Source organism: Carya illinoinensis, chromosome 16, assembly GCF_018687715.1.
Source record: "Carya illinoinensis cultivar Pawnee chromosome 16, C.illinoinensisPawnee_v1, whole genome shotgun sequence".
Lineage (NCBI taxonomy): Eukaryota > Viridiplantae > Streptophyta > Magnoliopsida > Fagales > Juglandaceae > Carya > Carya illinoinensis.
The window spans coordinates 1,505,888-1,522,393 of NC_056767.1; the positions used below are offsets into that span (position 1 = coordinate 1,505,888).

General features: G+C 36.4%; 3 protein-coding genes across 43 annotated transcripts in view; 1 reads left to right on the top strand and 2 right to left on the bottom strand.

The window, feature by feature from the left end:
* LOC122299062 (probable disease resistance protein At4g27220) overlaps positions 1 to 2,501 on the bottom strand; it is a 90,313-nt gene extending 87,812 nt beyond the window's left edge. For 19 of the 40 annotated variants that reach the window (XM_043108927.1, XM_043108930.1, XM_043108928.1 and 16 more), the window contains exon 1: positions 2,272 to 2,497. In XM_043108927.1, coding sequence (XP_042964861.1) covers positions 2,272 to 2,430 — 159 coding nt within the window. In that variant the 5' untranslated portion in view covers positions 2,431 to 2,497. Of the gene's footprint in view, positions 1 to 2,271 lie in introns of all 40 variants that reach the window. The other 21 variants (XM_043108952.1, XM_043108940.1, XM_043108954.1 and 18 more) reach the window with 3 other exon arrangements.
* A 1,411-nt stretch (positions 2,502 to 3,912) lies between these two features.
* LOC122299066 (eukaryotic translation initiation factor 5B-like) lies at positions 3,913 to 6,790 on the top strand. Of its 2 annotated transcripts, XM_043108979.1 has the most exons (3): positions 3,913 to 4,336; positions 4,581 to 5,961; positions 6,361 to 6,790. In XM_043108979.1, the coding sequence occupies exons 1-3, from the start codon at positions 4,189 to 4,191 to the stop codon at positions 6,380 to 6,382; spliced, it is 1,551 nt and encodes a 516-aa protein (XP_042964913.1). In that variant the 5' UTR covers positions 3,913 to 4,188; the 3' UTR covers positions 6,383 to 6,790. The 2 variants fall into 2 exon arrangements, with proteins under 2 accessions (XP_042964913.1, XP_042964911.1); XM_043108977.1 differs by lacking the exon at positions 6,361 to 6,790 and having other exon boundaries at positions 4,581 to 6,081.
* A 1,539-nt stretch (positions 6,791 to 8,329) lies between these two features.
* LOC122299067 (protein ROH1-like) lies at positions 8,330 to 11,314 on the bottom strand. The gene is made up of 2 exons (XM_043108980.1): positions 9,678 to 11,314; positions 8,330 to 8,747 (listed from the first exon to the last, which is right to left on the bottom strand). The coding sequence occupies exon 1, from the start codon at positions 11,064 to 11,066 to the stop codon at positions 9,855 to 9,857; it is 1,212 nt and encodes a 403-aa protein (XP_042964914.1). The 5' UTR covers positions 11,067 to 11,314; the 3' UTR covers positions 8,330 to 8,747; positions 9,678 to 9,854.
* Positions 11,315 to 16,506: the final 5,192 nt, after the last annotated feature.

A 16,506-nucleotide genomic window follows, 5' to 3' on the forward strand; every position in this document is an offset into this window, starting at 1 on the left:
TCATTACAATATTCTCAAATTTTCACACAAAATATAATAAACAATTTAATTTTTTCAAATCTCAAAATAATAATAATATTAAAAAATAATATTCTAATAATATTTTATTCAACTTTTAATTTTTATCTAAAATTATCTCATCTTATCTATATATTATTATTATTATTATTATTATTATTATTATTATTATATAGAGTAAGAAGGCTAATCCAACACGAGGTTCAACTTTCGAATGGGTAATCAAAAGCTACTGAGTGGCATTAGCCAAACTTTACTTAAAAATTTAGCTAAATCAATGCTAATACTCTTACAAGTTACAAGTTAATCCGGCGTCACCTATTTAACCCCTTGATGAAATAAAACAAAAATATAAGAACTGAGAATATTAAAAATATTTGATCTATTCTATTATTGGACAATAAGATGGCCAAGCTCGTTTGGATAGTAAGATTAGATGAGATAAGTTAAAAGATAGTTTGTGAATAATAGCGAAATTATTGAGTTGAGATAAGATAAGATGATTTTTAAAAATTTTGTGTGTTTAGATTAGGAAGTGAGATAAGATGAGATGAGTTGAAATGGTATGTGAATAGTAATGAGATTGTTGAGTTGAAATGAGATGAGATGGTTTTTAAAAATTATGTTTTGGATTAGGAAGTGAGATGAGATGAGATGATTTTGGATTATAAAGTAATTTTAAAATAATTATTTGGATAAGAGAGTGTCTATCAGTACAAGTTAAGATAAGATGGTTTCATCTCGTCTCTGAAACCAAATGGCTCCTTAAAATGAGATTTAAGAAAATTTTGTGAATAGTATTAAGATGATTTGTAAATCGTAATGAGATAGTTAGAGATGAGTTTATTTTGGATCTTGGAAAATAAAATAAAAAAGTTGAATAAAAATATTGTAAAATTAAAATATTGTTTAAATATAATTTTTGTTTGGAAACTTAAAAAAGTTGATTTTTTTTTTTAATTTAAAAGTTTGGAAAAGTTGTAATGATTAGTTTGAAAGTATTTGTATTTTAGTGATATTTGGAAATGAAATAGGATGAAATCAAATCAGAATTTTAGAATGAAAACTTTTCCTAACATCCCCTAAAATTAAGGCAATATTTTCCAATGCACAACACAAATTTCATCTCAGAGAACAGTGAAAAAAGAAAGATTGCTCACGGTATTTCAACTTTGATTACATATTTCTATTTAATAATTTTATATATTTTATATGCATGTTTTGGATTAATAATACATGTCGAATGGCCAAGAATGACTCATTTTTTATGAGTAATTCTACATATAACTGTAAATTTTTATATATGTTATTGCATATTTTTACTTAATAATTTTATATATTTTATATGCATGTTATAGATTTCAGGCCAAGTTACCTGATATCCGAATACAAATCGCACAGATCTAAAGATATGTGCGCAGACTGACAAGCCACTGCCACGGCCTGTGGCCATGACTCAAACATCCATGGCCATATTTATATTACCCATGGTTATAGTTGTGGATCATAAAACTCGCTGACCATAGTCTTAACCGTGAGTCTTTAACTTACAAAGCCATAGTCGCAATCATGGGTTGCAGTGGCAAAGACCCAAACCCAAGTTGTGGTCTTACCGTCATAGAATATGGCTTAGCTATGAGTCATGAGTCATGACCCACAGCAACGGAAGGAGAAGCCGGCCTAAAAGAGGGTGAGAAGGAGAAAATAAGAGGGAGGAGAAGAGAAATGAGAGAGAATAGAGGTCAATGAACGGTCATTAAGGTATGAAAGGAAGGGGGAGAAAAGAAATGGGAAAAGAGAAGAGAAGATAAGAGAAGAGGGGAGAAGAGAAGAGGAGAGGAAGGGAGGACGGCCAAGAGGTGGGAATGAGAGAAATGAGAGGAGAGAAAAACGTAGTGTTTATAATTAGGGTGCTCACCCGGCCATCTACCCTTTGTGCATGGGCAGGTGCCCACCTATCTGCCCCTGTTGCGGGCAGCCCGCCCCAGGCGGGGGTTGGGTATACCAGCTCACAGGCCTAGCTGTATGTGATGCAAGAAAACAAGTCTAAAAAAAAAAAAAAAGGGAAAATAGAATCCTGAAACTGACATGCCAAGGAGGACCAATAGCCTACGAGACGTTGTTTACCATTTATATATTCACAGTTAGAGATCCAAAAAGTATTACATAGAAAAAACGAAATTAACAGAGAATTGAAACAAAAACATGACACAAAAACATCAAAAGAAATAAGGGAAAGTTTCTGGGACTAACCTCTACGGCCTCCTCTAGAAAGCAGAGAAGTATGTATAGCACAGAAATGTAGGTATGGATTTGAGAAAAGTGATGTTGAAAAACAAGAGCAGAGCAGCAGAGCGATTTTGAGCAAATGTAGTTTAGATAGAAATCACAAGCATGATGGGGAACGACCATTATGTCTTGTGTCTACTTATATGAGTCTAAATGCCTTCCACAAGAAAATGAGGATCTTGTTCTTTCTTGGAAATTTTGTCAATTATGTTCTTTTCTTCACATGCATTCCTACCTTACTTGCAAACCACTCTCGAGGAAAGGATATGTGTAAGCAAGTGCAGATTCACTTTTTAGAACAATAACTCACTATCATTTCGTCAAGTTATGATAAAAGAAAAGAATTAAGAAATATAAAGTAAAAAGGAATAGAAGGAAAAAGGCCAAGAGAATGTGATTCTTGCTAGGCCATTTTGCCATGGAAGTTCTTTTCTTTCCAAGCATTACTACCTTCCTTCGAAGCCACTCCCCAATGGAATGGAAGCATATTCCAACTTTACATTCTAAAAAACTAGTTTTCGGTGCATACTCTGAAAAATAGATCACCGACTATTTCTCTTTGCATATTTGACGCCATAGGAGTTCATAGGGACACAAGATTTCATTTTTAAGGCTGAGAGGGTGAAGGAAAGGTTTGAGCAGGTTTTGGTTGGTCTTTTTATTCCAATATTCTTTTAGAAATATGCCAAATGTCTGTGCATTTGACCGGTTGAATTCGTTATAGGTCTGAAGGCGATTGAGTTGAGGGAAAAACATTTGAAACTGAAAACTCAGTTTTTGAGATTTATCTTCATATTTTCAGTGAGATAGAAGTAAGTGAAGGATTTTTCACTTCAAGTTTTTCTGTAGTCTTTGAGGAAGGACAAAAAAGAATACCACACTGTTTTTGACAATGGAAATCCAAATTGTTCTGAATGCTAAAGAGAAATAGATACTTTGCCCATGGCATCTGGAGTCGATACTTAATAAATTCTTGTGGTTTTCCCTTAGATGTAATTGAACTTTCCAGGAAAGAAAAAATAAAAGAAATATTTACAATTTTATGCATGCTGTCACTGTTTACAAAAGCTGTCAGAGTGTTGTGAAAATTCACTGGTTCTTGATTAATTGGCCTTTGAAACACTTCTCATGAACGCAAGAATGAGGAAGTGGTGGGGGAGTAGATCAAGAAGAGCAAGAGAGTGTTTAAATAACTCCATCATCATGTACAGCTGAAGTTTTATTTTTCCTTTAGACCATAGAAAACTTCATCCAAATTGTGGAGATGAAAACATTGGTTAGCCCAGAAAGTCTTGGAGAACAATTAATGAGAAAATTAAATTATATATCCAAAAATTAAAACAAAAGCAATGCTCTTCACAGCTAGCTAGCTTCATGCACGAAGGCTGACCAAATAGGATTACAGAGATGTTATCCAAATTACAGAGTGCTTACAGCCAGCTCGGGCAAGGTCCCAAGAAATATCCAAAAGCTCAATCTCATGTTAATAGAAGAGTATTGCGGTAGATATGGACATCCGTGTACACAAACAATGCGTGTGTTTATCACTTTAATTTGTTAATAGAAACCTATTGAATAGGCACACATGTTTTGGTATGGAAGGAAACCCTTGGCTTCCTGCCAAGGAAAAACATATTGAAGGAAAGCAAACAACTATTGCCGTTTTAAAGTGCCGCAAATACCTCATTAAGAAGCAACGAATATTGAATATGCTTTACTCATCTTGTTTCTCATTTTGAAATCCTTCTGACCAATCATGAAAGTCCCCATATCTATCCAATTACTTGTTCTTCATCAACTCTACACTAAACATCTCTCATTCACCCAAAAAGAGAAGGAAAAACGAAAACATTGAAGGAGAAGAAGAAAGGAAAATCAGCTATGGAACTGGAATTGGGACTCAAGATCGCCAAAACGAGGGATGAGCTCACTTCCATGGCTGAATTTCAGTTTGCTAAAGATCGTACCGGTCCTGTTTTCTTGTCTAGTGAAGATGACAACATGTTCATCCTCACTGTCCACCTCAAAGGTCAATTGTTACTGCCTCTTAACTCTTACTGATTTCTTTTATATCAAATTTTGGCTATTTGTGAAATGGCGTTTGGGTGAGAGATGGTTCAAATAAGTTAATCTCAAATAGGTTTATCTATGCAGAAGCTACAGTAGAATGCATAATTGGTTGGACATGTATACAAAGTTTATATACAAAGTTTATGTACTTTTTTATTTTTTGGGGTTTAAGATATTACACTGAAATGTTTGTACAAAAGCAGGTTTTAGGAGAGACAACATAAATATCAAGATAAACGAAGATGGGACACGAATTACAGTTCATGGAGAGAAACGGGTCCAGCAGACAGTGATGATAGGTTGGATACTACACAAGAAAGGGGTGGAGCTCAGGGTGTTTAAAAAGGTTTTCAAAATTCCTGATGTGGTGGTTTTGGATAGAATCAAGGCTAAGTTCAACGAAGAAGAATCAATCTTGACAATCATCATGCCAAAAAGGGAAAAAGGAATCCGTGGGGACGGGATTGAGGAAGTGAAGGAAGATGAAGTTGGGAGAAAGACAGGAAAATCAGAAAGGGATCAAATTGTAGATAATGAGGTTTCTGAAAGAGACAAGGATGGAGTAATGGAGGAATCTAAAGAGGCTGAGATTAAGAGAATGGATGAAACCGACCCAGTTGTGGTGAAAGAGACATCAGAAATGACTAAGATTGTTGAAGAGGTTCCCAGAAAAGACACTGGTGGAGAGAGAGTTTATGAGAAAAGTAAAGAGACCGAGATTCTTCGTCAACCTGAAGAAGATGAGGCTGGTAAAAGGGGGCTTGAACTTGAAGCAACAAAAACGGTAGTCAAGGAGTTTCCTGAGAAAGAATACATTGGAGAGAAAGTACTGGAGAAATTTGAACAGCCCAAGATGAAAAAGGTAGAACAAACTGATGGGGTTGTCAAAGAAAAGGTTGGGAGAGGGAAACCAGAAACAGTGACTAAAGGAGAGAAAGAAGCTCGAGAGCCTAAGAGTAAAATTGCAAAAGAAAATCAACCGATTGTTGAAACATTAGAAAAGATGAAGGAGATTACGCATGAAAGAGAATTGGGAGAAGTTGCTCCCAAAAATCTAGAAACAATGCTAAATTCTAAACATCCAGAAGTGGCAACCATGAAACCTACGATCGAAACTTGGAGTAAAGAGCTTCCTACATGGACAGAGCAGACAAAGAAACAGGAGATTCAAGAGGTAGAGAAAGTAGAAGCCAATGCAATGGAAGAAGAAAAGAGTACAAAGGATGAACCTGGTTTAGCAGAACATGAAATTATTCAAGTACCACACGATCTGATGTCACATATAGATGTACAAGAGTTAACAAAATCCAAAGCTGATCAAGAAGAATCAGAACAGGCAGAAACTCTGCAACGACAACAACCTGTTGAGCAGCTTGGCAAAGATGAAGTTACAAAACTAGAGAAAACTAACAGTTTGGGTAACGAAATTCAAGAAGCGAGTAAGGAAGGAAGCCTTCAAGAGAAAGAAGGTGAATCAGAACAAGAGAAAGATCTTGGCAAGGGAGCAACTCCGGCTAGTGAATCAGAAGAAGAAAAAGATCTTGGTGAAGGAGCAACTCCGGAGAAGAAGCCCGTTTCAAGAAGGTGTAATCTCAGTGTTCCTTGTCTTGTTGCAGGATCGGCCATTCTCGTTTCGATAATAGCTTTTGTTATTCACATAATTAAAGCTAAGAAAAGAAAATAATTTGTGCATTAGCTGCTTTATTTTTCTGTTACCAACCACTGCTATAAATTAACAATCTATAACATATATTTTCTATTACACATAATTTTCGAAGCAGAAGCAAAGCTCCTATTGAGGCACGAAATCCTGCTTTAATGATATTAATTTAGTACATGTCAATAAACATTCAACCATTGAAATTTTAAAAAAAGTTCAGAACATATCTTGTTCTTTCTTTTATAATGCTTTGTATTCCTTCCTCTAATTGAACAATATCACATTCAGAAAACTTTACAAACAATTTTTACATGCACAACTAGGTGTGCCAAAGTCCAGAGGTAGCATGACAAATCTTAAAAGCACATTAGTTGGACCCCATAAATAGTGGGTATTATTTCTGTTAAAGTATCTACTGCAACTACATCATATCCCTCAAGCTCCAGCTCTACAAATTGTGCACACAATGAGTGTCCAAGAAGTACCATTACCAATATGGCAAGAGTACCTCTTCAAGATCATGACAGCAAGCCTCCAGACAGCAAGCCTTGCAAATATGGAAGCTCACACTTAAGGCAAGTCTTTGCAAGAATCATGGATCCTACAAAATCTGCTATATAACTCTGTAATCCCATTGATTCAGCAAATCAATCTTATTTATGTTAATTGTATTATTTGCTTCCTTGTATAGAAAATAATGTGCATCTCTCAAGAGTGTATCTTTTGATTCTTTTATTGACTTGTACAAACTATATAATGAATATACAATATACTGGTTTGGTGTGTTAGCCAAAACCATTTTTCTGTGATTTTGTTCAATTTCATGCCTGGGTAATCTGGTTCACTGGTTTTGTGCCTTGTTCAATTAAATAGGCCATATCAACAAAATGGCTATTCTCCTTGAAACATAACTAAGAGCAATGAAAAGTCATTAATGTATGCCGTATGCATGCTGTTACTTCTTGTCATAAAAATATCTAGTTCATACAGTTGGCAGTTGTTTTGGAGTTGTGATGGTACCATTAGACCGTTCACCCTCTTGATTTTGACAATTTCTTTGAAGTTGATGATGCATTGAATCAGAATCATTAACAGATATTACGAAGTAAAAATGCCTAAAACTCACGAGTCCAAAAGGCATACCAGTTTGGCCAAAGGCCAACGGCCTGATGGCATGAAGCCCCACCTCCAAAAGTGAGGTCTGGGGTTCAATCCCCTCCCCAAATCCCCATATCAAAAAAAAAAAAAAAAGGCATACCAGTTTGACCTTATGAATTCAGATGCTATAGATACGGTACCAACGGAATGAGATAAATGGAAAGAGCACCTTTTTAGGGAATTAACAAGGAGATCAATGTTGAGACGACAAGAAATTTGAAGAGTCTGGTACATGTAATGATTTCTAGGATTGCTATGGGATTATCTGCCAGGAAGCATAGTGTTTTTTTTAGTAAGAGGTATAGACAACTTTCACAGCCAAAGAATAAAATAACTCCTCGTTATTCCATGGCTCAAATAACTTTGGTCACAATTCGTTACGACAGAAGAGTTTCTTCAAAAGTATCTGACAAAGCCTGTTCCTCGGGTTATCGTAATTGACCTTTCCTGCCGCGTTGAATTCAATTACCACAAAACTATTTGAATCTCGACCTTTAAATCTATACCCCCAAATGAAAAGAAAAGAAGGAAAGAAAAGCAATATCAAGTAAATGTGGGGTCCAGTACAAGGTTTCTGCAAGTGTTGAATATGGGAATGGTGTTTGATCTCCATGAATTGTTGGGTAACTCGAAAGAAAGCGACCCTTTTGACATAAACCTTGAAGAAAGTGCAGCCAGCGGTGCTGAACGTGAAACTTCTTCAAAGCTAATCAGATTTATGGCGATAATTTAAGATAGTAATTAAGGATTTTGGTAGCCCATAATGTAATTAACATTTCTGCTGCATCCCATTCCCGTCCATAGTCCATGCTGTAAAAATATTCTTCAGATATTTATACTGCACATATTGAAAACCAACCAGCAAGAGACAAAAAAGGCTTTTGGCATTGAAAGCTATAAATGTTATGACAGCTGACAAGGAGTTATGAGAGGAAGGCGACTGCTCTGGCAGCCTCTTCAATTCATTTGGTAGGTATGTATGCAAAAGGCTAGTCTGACTTCGAACCAGATGATGTTGTAATGCCAACAGATGTGGAAGTCCTTCTTGACGAAGATTTAAAACGAAGTGATAGATTGTCCAAATAAAAGTCCAAATGAAAATAATCATAGAAGAGAATAAGAGAAACATAAACGTGGAGTCAGAAAATTGCAAATCAAGTTTGTTGGCTGAATTGGGTACAGCAGATAGACAATGCATCACAGAGAAGACCGAGAGAACAGAGACCATCGTTTTACCAGAGAGAGGGAAGCTTTAGAAAGCAAAGGACTTTGTCAAACAAACACAATGAACCCTAGGCAGTCAAAATACAATTAATCTGTCCTTTTATATTAATATACTTTGACTTATCAAAAAAAAAAAATCTGTCCTAAACTAGGACCAGAAAAACACTGTCCGGCATCCATAGGAATTAAGTTATATAACCTTAAAATTACCACTTCAATCTCCGTTGGATAAAAAGCAACCAAGTCAGGCAGAGGAGCTTGAAACGACTCAATTCACCATGGTCATCCTGATTGCGAAACAGCAACTTGGTCTCCCACTCGATTCCTCCTGAGACGGTCACAAGAAGCAAGGTTACAAGCAGGAAAGCAAATGTTTTATTTACCCAAGACAGAGAAGTCAGAAAAGGAAAGCATCTTTGGAAGACTCCTGATGGAATACTTGTACTCAATAGAATAGAAGTCAAGGTTATCAGGGGCGTGCACCGAGTCTTGGTCAAGATGTTGCGCGCTGACCAATAAATTAAAGGAAAATTCTTCTTGTCATCCTCACACTTCACACACCACACTTTCTAAATAAAAATCTCTTCCCCCTTCCATGTTGCGGACTTTTTTATTTCTTGTTGCAAGAACTCGCAGTGTGTCGATATACATCAATTTTATAAATTTCACGCAGGAACAACTAATTTTCTCGAGTAATTTTGTTAGTCTCAGAACGAACAAGTCCAAGGAGAGCTAACTCTTATTTTGTTTGATTCTCCTTTTCACTCACAAAAAGTACATGGAATTAGATAGAAATATAGCCACCATGAGAGAAATACCAGTACTCGTGTAAAATGGCTTTCCGGTGAAGTATGGGAATGAATTCCATGGAAAACTCCCATATAATTTGCGTTTCAAGTTATTCTATCATAAACCCTTCTCCAAATAGATATGCACACAAAGAACACCATCTTCCGCGCTACAAATTCGAAATGCATTAAGGCCTAATAACAAAACTCCACAACAACAGGCAATTTCCACAACAGAAGTTCATGTACCATGGCTCCAAGAGAGACATGTTCATTAACAGAAATCAGCTACAACACGAAGATGCAACAACTCGCCTAGCAATTTGATTATACAATGTAAGCAAAGACAAAACCCAGAAAGAAGATAACCATGGACCGGAGGGGTCCATTCCTTTTTCTTTTCTTTTTTTTCCAGCTTTACACAAAATCTATGGTGATAAATACAGAAACTTGTCCGCCTTAGTCCTTACCCAGTTTATTCCTGACACACACCACTGACCTCATTCTTCTCAATCGAATCGTAACCTGTCTTCTTGTCCCTCCCGTGTTCTTCCTCTTCATGATAGTCATCATCTTCTTGTGCATTCCCCAAATTCGAAAAGTCCACCTCATTTTGAAATTGAACACCAAATCATCACCTTCTTCCTCTATGCGGGATTGTTGGGCCTTCCACCCGAAGAGTCAAGCCCCTCCGTTCGGTTCCGCACAATCATGTGAAACAAGTCTCTCACCTGTCGCCCCAATGGGTCCAATCCCACTTTCAACGCCTCGTAAACTTGAGAGAATTCCTCCACTCTCTGCCTCACCTCCCCTTCCTTCTCCTCCGCCAATGGGAACTGAACCGAATCCGCCAATTCGCTAAGCGCCCTAGCGCATTTCTCAATCTGATGAATCTCCCTCAACAGCCCGCACGCGTTCTTCCTGTCCCGCTTCTTTGACTCGTCAAGAATCCGCTCGTGCAGTGAGAGGATCGGCCCCGCCCACAAGAACTGCCTTGGGATATTGAAGTGCACCTGCAAACCACGGTCCTGGCACGGAATAGCCGCCACCAGAGCCCACATTACGAACAGCAGCACCGAATTCATGGTAAAGACGGGTGCAGCGAGGCCGTTCGTAGCCACGAGTTCGTTTCCTTTCGGAGCCGTCAAATTGTTCCCAATCACCTGGAGCTGCCGCGCCGCCGACCACGACCGGGATACGCTCCACGACAGCGACCGGAAATGCCCCAAGGAACGGTTTTGATGGTGGCTATGGTGATGATCCTTCGCCGTCGTCGAGGAAGAGGACGAGTTGTTGCTCCTTCCAAACGATCGGTTCCGGTGCGCGATCGTGGCGTTGGGGTCCTTCTCGTCGAGCATGGCAATAGCCAAATCGATGAGCGCCTTGTTGGCGCGACGGAATTGGCCCTCGCCGAGAGTTTTGCGGTTATCGAGAGCGCACAAAATGATCTCGATCAGCTTCTGCCATTGGCGGATCTGCTCAATCCCATCGCGAATTGCGTTGCACACGTCAAGAGCCTTCACGCTCCGCTCAAAATAATCCGAAACCAACCGATCCATAGGCGGCCGCAGCACCAAAGCTCTATGATTGAACAGAATAATCCTAAATTCCTCATGGCAACAAAGGAACGCATCCAGAAGCTTCCTCACCCAAGCCAAGGAAAGCAACTCGTCGGCGCTGGCAGATGACAAATCGGCGAACCGGTCAGCGACCTGCTTCTGGAAGGCCTCGGGGTCCATCTCCAAGCTGCTGGCGTCGCGGGCCGGTTCCATGGAGTGGACGACCGGATCGCGTCGGAGGCTGAGAATCGAACGTCCGAGAAATGCAGAAGAAGAACCTTGGTAGTCCGTAACGGGCATTCTCACATGGACAATAAACAAATAGAAACCTCTAATCCCCAAAAAATTCCCACAATTGAATTCGAATCCTTGAAAGCAATTGAATCAAAAGGGTTAAATTCAATCAAAGTCGAGATTTTGAGGTTGAGAAGCTTTACAGACAAGAGACAGAGAGAGAAGGGGGTGGATAAATTAGGGTTTTTGGAGAGAAATGAGAGCCGAGAGGGATTTAAATGGGGGTGGGGGAGATTCGTGGACCGCGTACGGAGGCCTTTCGATTTTACTTTTGGCCCCCCCCCCCCCCCCCCCCCCCCCCCCCAATTATTATCATTTTAGTTAACTAATTAACTTCCTTAACAAAACTTTACTTCCTAAAATACCCTCTTCTCTTTCTGTTTCTATTTTCTTTTTATTTTTTATTTTTTACGCGCATCGGACACGTCCTGCACACGCCTCCCTCTCTTAAATCTCAACTGCTCCCTCGCTCGTATCGCATTTTTATACCAACAATTCTATTTTTATTTTCCCACTTTTTTTGTTTGGATTTTTAATTTCTTCTTTAGATTCTCTAATATAGAGTGAGACAAATATAAGAGAGTTGTTATATACAATTATTTTTATATATTTTTTATACACTTAATTGATTTGATTGGTTAAAATAATTATTTTATATTTAAAAAAATAATATAATCGATCATATTAATAGAATACATAAATAATACGTAAAAATAAATATACATAGAGTTTTTGTAAATATAAATAGAAATTAGATTTTACATTATTTATTGAGTATGCTAGTATTATGAAATTAATTTTGTCCATTTTTTTCTCTTTCTAAATTTTAGCTTTCAGATAGAGTCTAAAAATTCACAATGCATATATTTTTTCAAAAAATTTTCATTATAAAAGAATTTTATAAAAATAAGCTAACAAACTGATATAGTTTAATGTGATATATTATATTATAAATGTCATTTTACTATAAAATACATCTGATATATAATATAAAATTACGTCAATTTATAAGATTTTTACATGTATAGATCTAGCAATTATCATATTTTTACATGTATTTTAATTATTTTTAACATAGAAAGATAAAGATTCAATATAAAGAAAAACAATTTATGTTTTAATATTATCTAAGAGGTCGATAAAGACAGCATATTATGTAAATTTATTTTAATTATGTTACATAAGACTTTATTTAAAGTGTCATTTTCATGATCTTAAGACAAAGTTTTAAGAAATTATAATCTTTATTTTCTCACTAATCAAATGCAAACAATATATATATATATATTTATGTGGTAATGAAGTCTTCAAAAAAACTGTAAAAAATTATGGCGGAAAAAGTGTAAAGTGTGAAAGGAGGAGAAGGATGGATGCAGACGTGGCGGGCATAACTGGGTCGTCGCTGGCGCGTAAAATGGAGAGCGACTTGGTCTGGTTCTTCTTTCTTCTTCTAGAAATGCATAACCAGAATTACATGGGTAAAAAGACTAAAAAACCCCTACAGAGAGCTATGTTTGACTTTTTCTCTTGTTCGACACCTTGGCTTTAATTATAAATATACACGTAATATAAATATCCTCGTAATGGTATTTACAGTCAAATAATATGTAATTATTTTTTAAAAAATAAATAAATTATAAATTTATATAAATAAAATAAAATTTTTAATAAAAATATTATTTTTTTAAAATAATTATACTACATTTATATATTTTATTATAAAAAATTTGATTATTTTCTTTTTATTTTTATTTTTAAATATTAAAAAAATTAAAGAAATGGCCAGTCGCGTCTCCATCAGAAAGCAAATGGAAAAGAACTATCAAATCAATTCTTTTGTTTTTTGCTTTAAATACAAAAAAATATATCAAATCAAGCTTTCTTATCGTTAAAATTAATTTGGGGGAATACATCCACGTCGTGATTTAAAAAGAATAGGCCTCCTTTATCTAAAAGATCTAATTTTTTTATTTATTATTTTGAAGATAAGATCCAAATCAAGTCGTAAATTTAATGTGCATTTATATGGAGCTTCTTTCTTGTAATGATCCTATAATGTTTTTTTTTTTTTTTCTCAAAGAGGAAGTACGAGGTTTCAACTATTAGGGCTATAAGATTTATAGGATTACAACTTTTCTTGGTAAAAAGAAAAATGTGTGACCAATATCGAATCATATGACGATTAATTATTGGTGATGATGAGATAAGGAGATGGCACTTTTTAGTGTTGATATGGATAGATAGATAAGGTGTTTTTACTATTGATATCTAACATATGATTCACATTTGATGATTTTACTATAAATTTATATAATGACGTGATTTAATAAGATTTGTTAAATTTATTTTACAATAAAAATAATTTTATAATTTAATATATCACATCAAATCACATCAGTTTATAAATTTATTCTTAATAAAATACTAAATTTGTAACCTATGGCTCCTCTGTCCGTCTTCTTGGACTTCTTGCTGTTTTCTTTCCATGCCTACGACTTCATTACCTATTATTTTTATTGGGTTGGAAAAATCTTGAATTTACCATCTTCCAACCACTCAAAGTGTACACACATCGTACCACAAAATCTCCGAGATCAACATTATAAGTCAAGAATTGTCGTAATCCAACCTATGCGTGAAGCTCACATGTTGCTATGGATGATGTATCCATGACTCCAATATCAAAAGTAAGGCATTGTTGGATTCCTTGACCTCAAAACTACAAGATGGATTTCACCCCCACACACCATTCTCGTAGGCACGAAAGTCCCAAGCGCTGATAAAGTCGTTGGTGTTGTTTCTTGAGTGCCGCCATAGACTTGGTTTTTTGTCTTTAGATGTTACTTCTCCTAAATGATAACATGGAGGCAGCTTAGGTAGAAATATTAGATTCAATAAGTCAAAATATTATTTGGGTGGCTCTATGGCCACCGCAAGGAGCCCTGGCTCGCTAGTTCATTTTGTGTGTTTTTTTCATTTTTTCACATGCATTTTTTAATATTTTTAAATATTTTTAAAAAAATTCACAATATTATTTAAAAATACTTATTTAATCATTAAATAAATAAATAAAAAACCATCAGTAACCCCAACGAGAACTAGCAGGAAGAGTAGCATTTTCCATAATATTTTGTTACTGGTTGGCCACCTCAAAAGTGCATTTAGTCAATCCACTTTTTGGATCGCAACAAACCACCTACATGTAGTCATGTTCTTAACTTAGCCAAGAAGAGTTTTGCTACATACAGTCATTTTTATATATTTTTTACATATTTTATGGATATGATTGGTCAAAACAGTTATTTTATATTAAAAAAATGACGCAGTCGATCTCATCAGCAGAGTACACAAAGAATATAAAAGTGACTGCACAAAAATTTTTTGAATTCAAATACTCATAATCTTAATGTATAATGCATTCATTGATTATATAATTGAATTATAAAAGAATTGTAGGAGAATTGTACGTGTATGGTTCCTCATTTTAATGCGAGAGAAATATACACATTCAATCCACGAAAGTGACGAGTTGCATAGAACTCCCATTTTTGTGGTCTTTAGCACAAGTGACCCATGATTACTTCATATGCTAGGCCTCTAAGTTGTGGTCCTTTATTGGAATATATATGGCCCACTATATGCATCTTCGGATCTCCATCCACGTGTCTCTCTTTTACAATAAATATTAGGTAGGTTTGATAATTGGCAATAGGTGAGCTGCTTGATTAAACAGCTGAACTCAGCAATGGGACCTATTTATCAGGCCTTCTACCACATACCACCCAAAAACCTAAGTTAGTCTCCCAACAAGAGGGCACCCCAGATTCATTATTTGCCAGGTTTCTTGACCTTGACCATGAAAGATTCCTATAAATCCTGACACTCGAGAATGAGGACCACAAAATTTTTCAGGTCAGATTCCTTAAACATGTGATTATTTTCATAAAAGGCCAAAGGTACATCTGTGGGAATTTACCCACAACCATTTCTCTGCTTTGGAGCCACACCAGGGGTTATCATGTGATAAATTTTTATTTTGAACAGGTGTTTAAAAAATTTCACTTAAGATAGCATGGGAAGAAGAATGTTGAGTACATAACTTCTTTTTTAGATGAGATGAAGCCCTATTAATTTGTTAAATTATTTTTGTATAATTCTTTTGTAAATATGACGGTGCTTTTTTTACTTTCCATAGTCAATGTAAGGCCTTTTTACTTTAGTACAAAGCATAAATGACTGCTTAATTGGGATATGAAGTTAATATGGTTGAGGTTCTCCACACAATCATTTCATAGAAAATTTTGATGTGTTTGGCAACAAAAGGATTGGTACTCTCATAATCAGTCATTAGTGTCTTGAAAAACAGCAAAAATTTCAAATTGTGTTTGAATCAGTTCTAAATCAGACCAACAGCAAAAATGTTACAACAATTTTCTACAAGGGTCGCGCTACTGTGTCGCTTCCCTATTATCACTGCAAATGACCACCTGATGTGGCATATAATTAAAAAAAAAAAAAAAAAAAGCAAAAAGAGGCTGAAAATATCATGGGATTTGTTCAAAACACTTCAAAAAATTCATCATACTCATCCCATCACCCTACCGACGTTGCCTCCTCCCTTGCCAACCATGCGTTGTCACCGTGGCCATCCCGTCGCTAAACACTGTCACGAGTGCTTCCATCGCTGCTCCCTCCTCCACAAGAACCATCCCGCAACACAAAACTTCTACCCTCATCCACAAGTGCCTTCCGTCACGACAGCAAAGCTTTTACCCTCCTCCACGAGTGCGTTGCGTCGTCAATTCCCTCTTCATTGTTTGTTTATTTCTAGTAAACTCCACCAACTTCTCCCTATTGATGCTAAATTTCTTCTCTTCACAAACAGACGTTTGGATGTAGAATTTTTTTCCCCCAAAACATAAAAGCTTTTGACTTGCTTCTTAGGGGGTTTGGTTTGTTCCTTTTTTTTTAGTCTAGAATTAGCTTAAATGACTGTTAGGTGTAGTATTTTGTATGAAATTTCTATGTACTTTGAGCTGGCGTGGAGTGAATGTGGAGCCAGGGGCTGAATAAAAAACCGGGGAGGTGGGGCCAAATCTGAATTGGGGGGCGTCAAGTTTGTGGAGTCGAATCGGTGGTGGAGTTTCTATGTGGACCCAGATCTCGCCGGAGATGGGACCAAGTAGGATGATCAACGCCGTGAGGGAGGCGGTAGGTGGATGCATTTCTAGATCCCCTGTTTCGGATTTGAATCTGTTTTTGAGTTTTTGTGTGGAGCATTCCGTCGCTAGAAATAGGGCTGAGTTTGGTGGTGATCGGTGTTGTGATGGTAGGTGCAGGTGGATAGATGGATGGGTTTTAACGGATCAATTTTCTCTTTACACGAAGAAGAAACAAGGAATACATGTGGTAAGGAGAGACTTGTCTTTACATAGAGAAAAAGAAG

Bases quoted from the DNA above. Each gene is read 5' to 3' on its own strand.
- LOC122299066 (XM_043108977.1), top strand. From the start codon at position 4,189: ATGGAACTGGAATTGGGACTCAAGATCGCCAAAACGAGGGATGAGCTC. The intron at 4,337-4,580 runs GTCAATTGTTAC...GTACAAAAGCAG, and splicing joins CCTCACTGTCCACCTCAAAG to GTTTTAGGAGAGACAACATA.
- LOC122299067 (XM_043108980.1), bottom strand. From the start codon at position 11,066: ATGCCCGTTACGGACTACCAAGGTTCTTCTTCTGCATTTCTCGGACGT.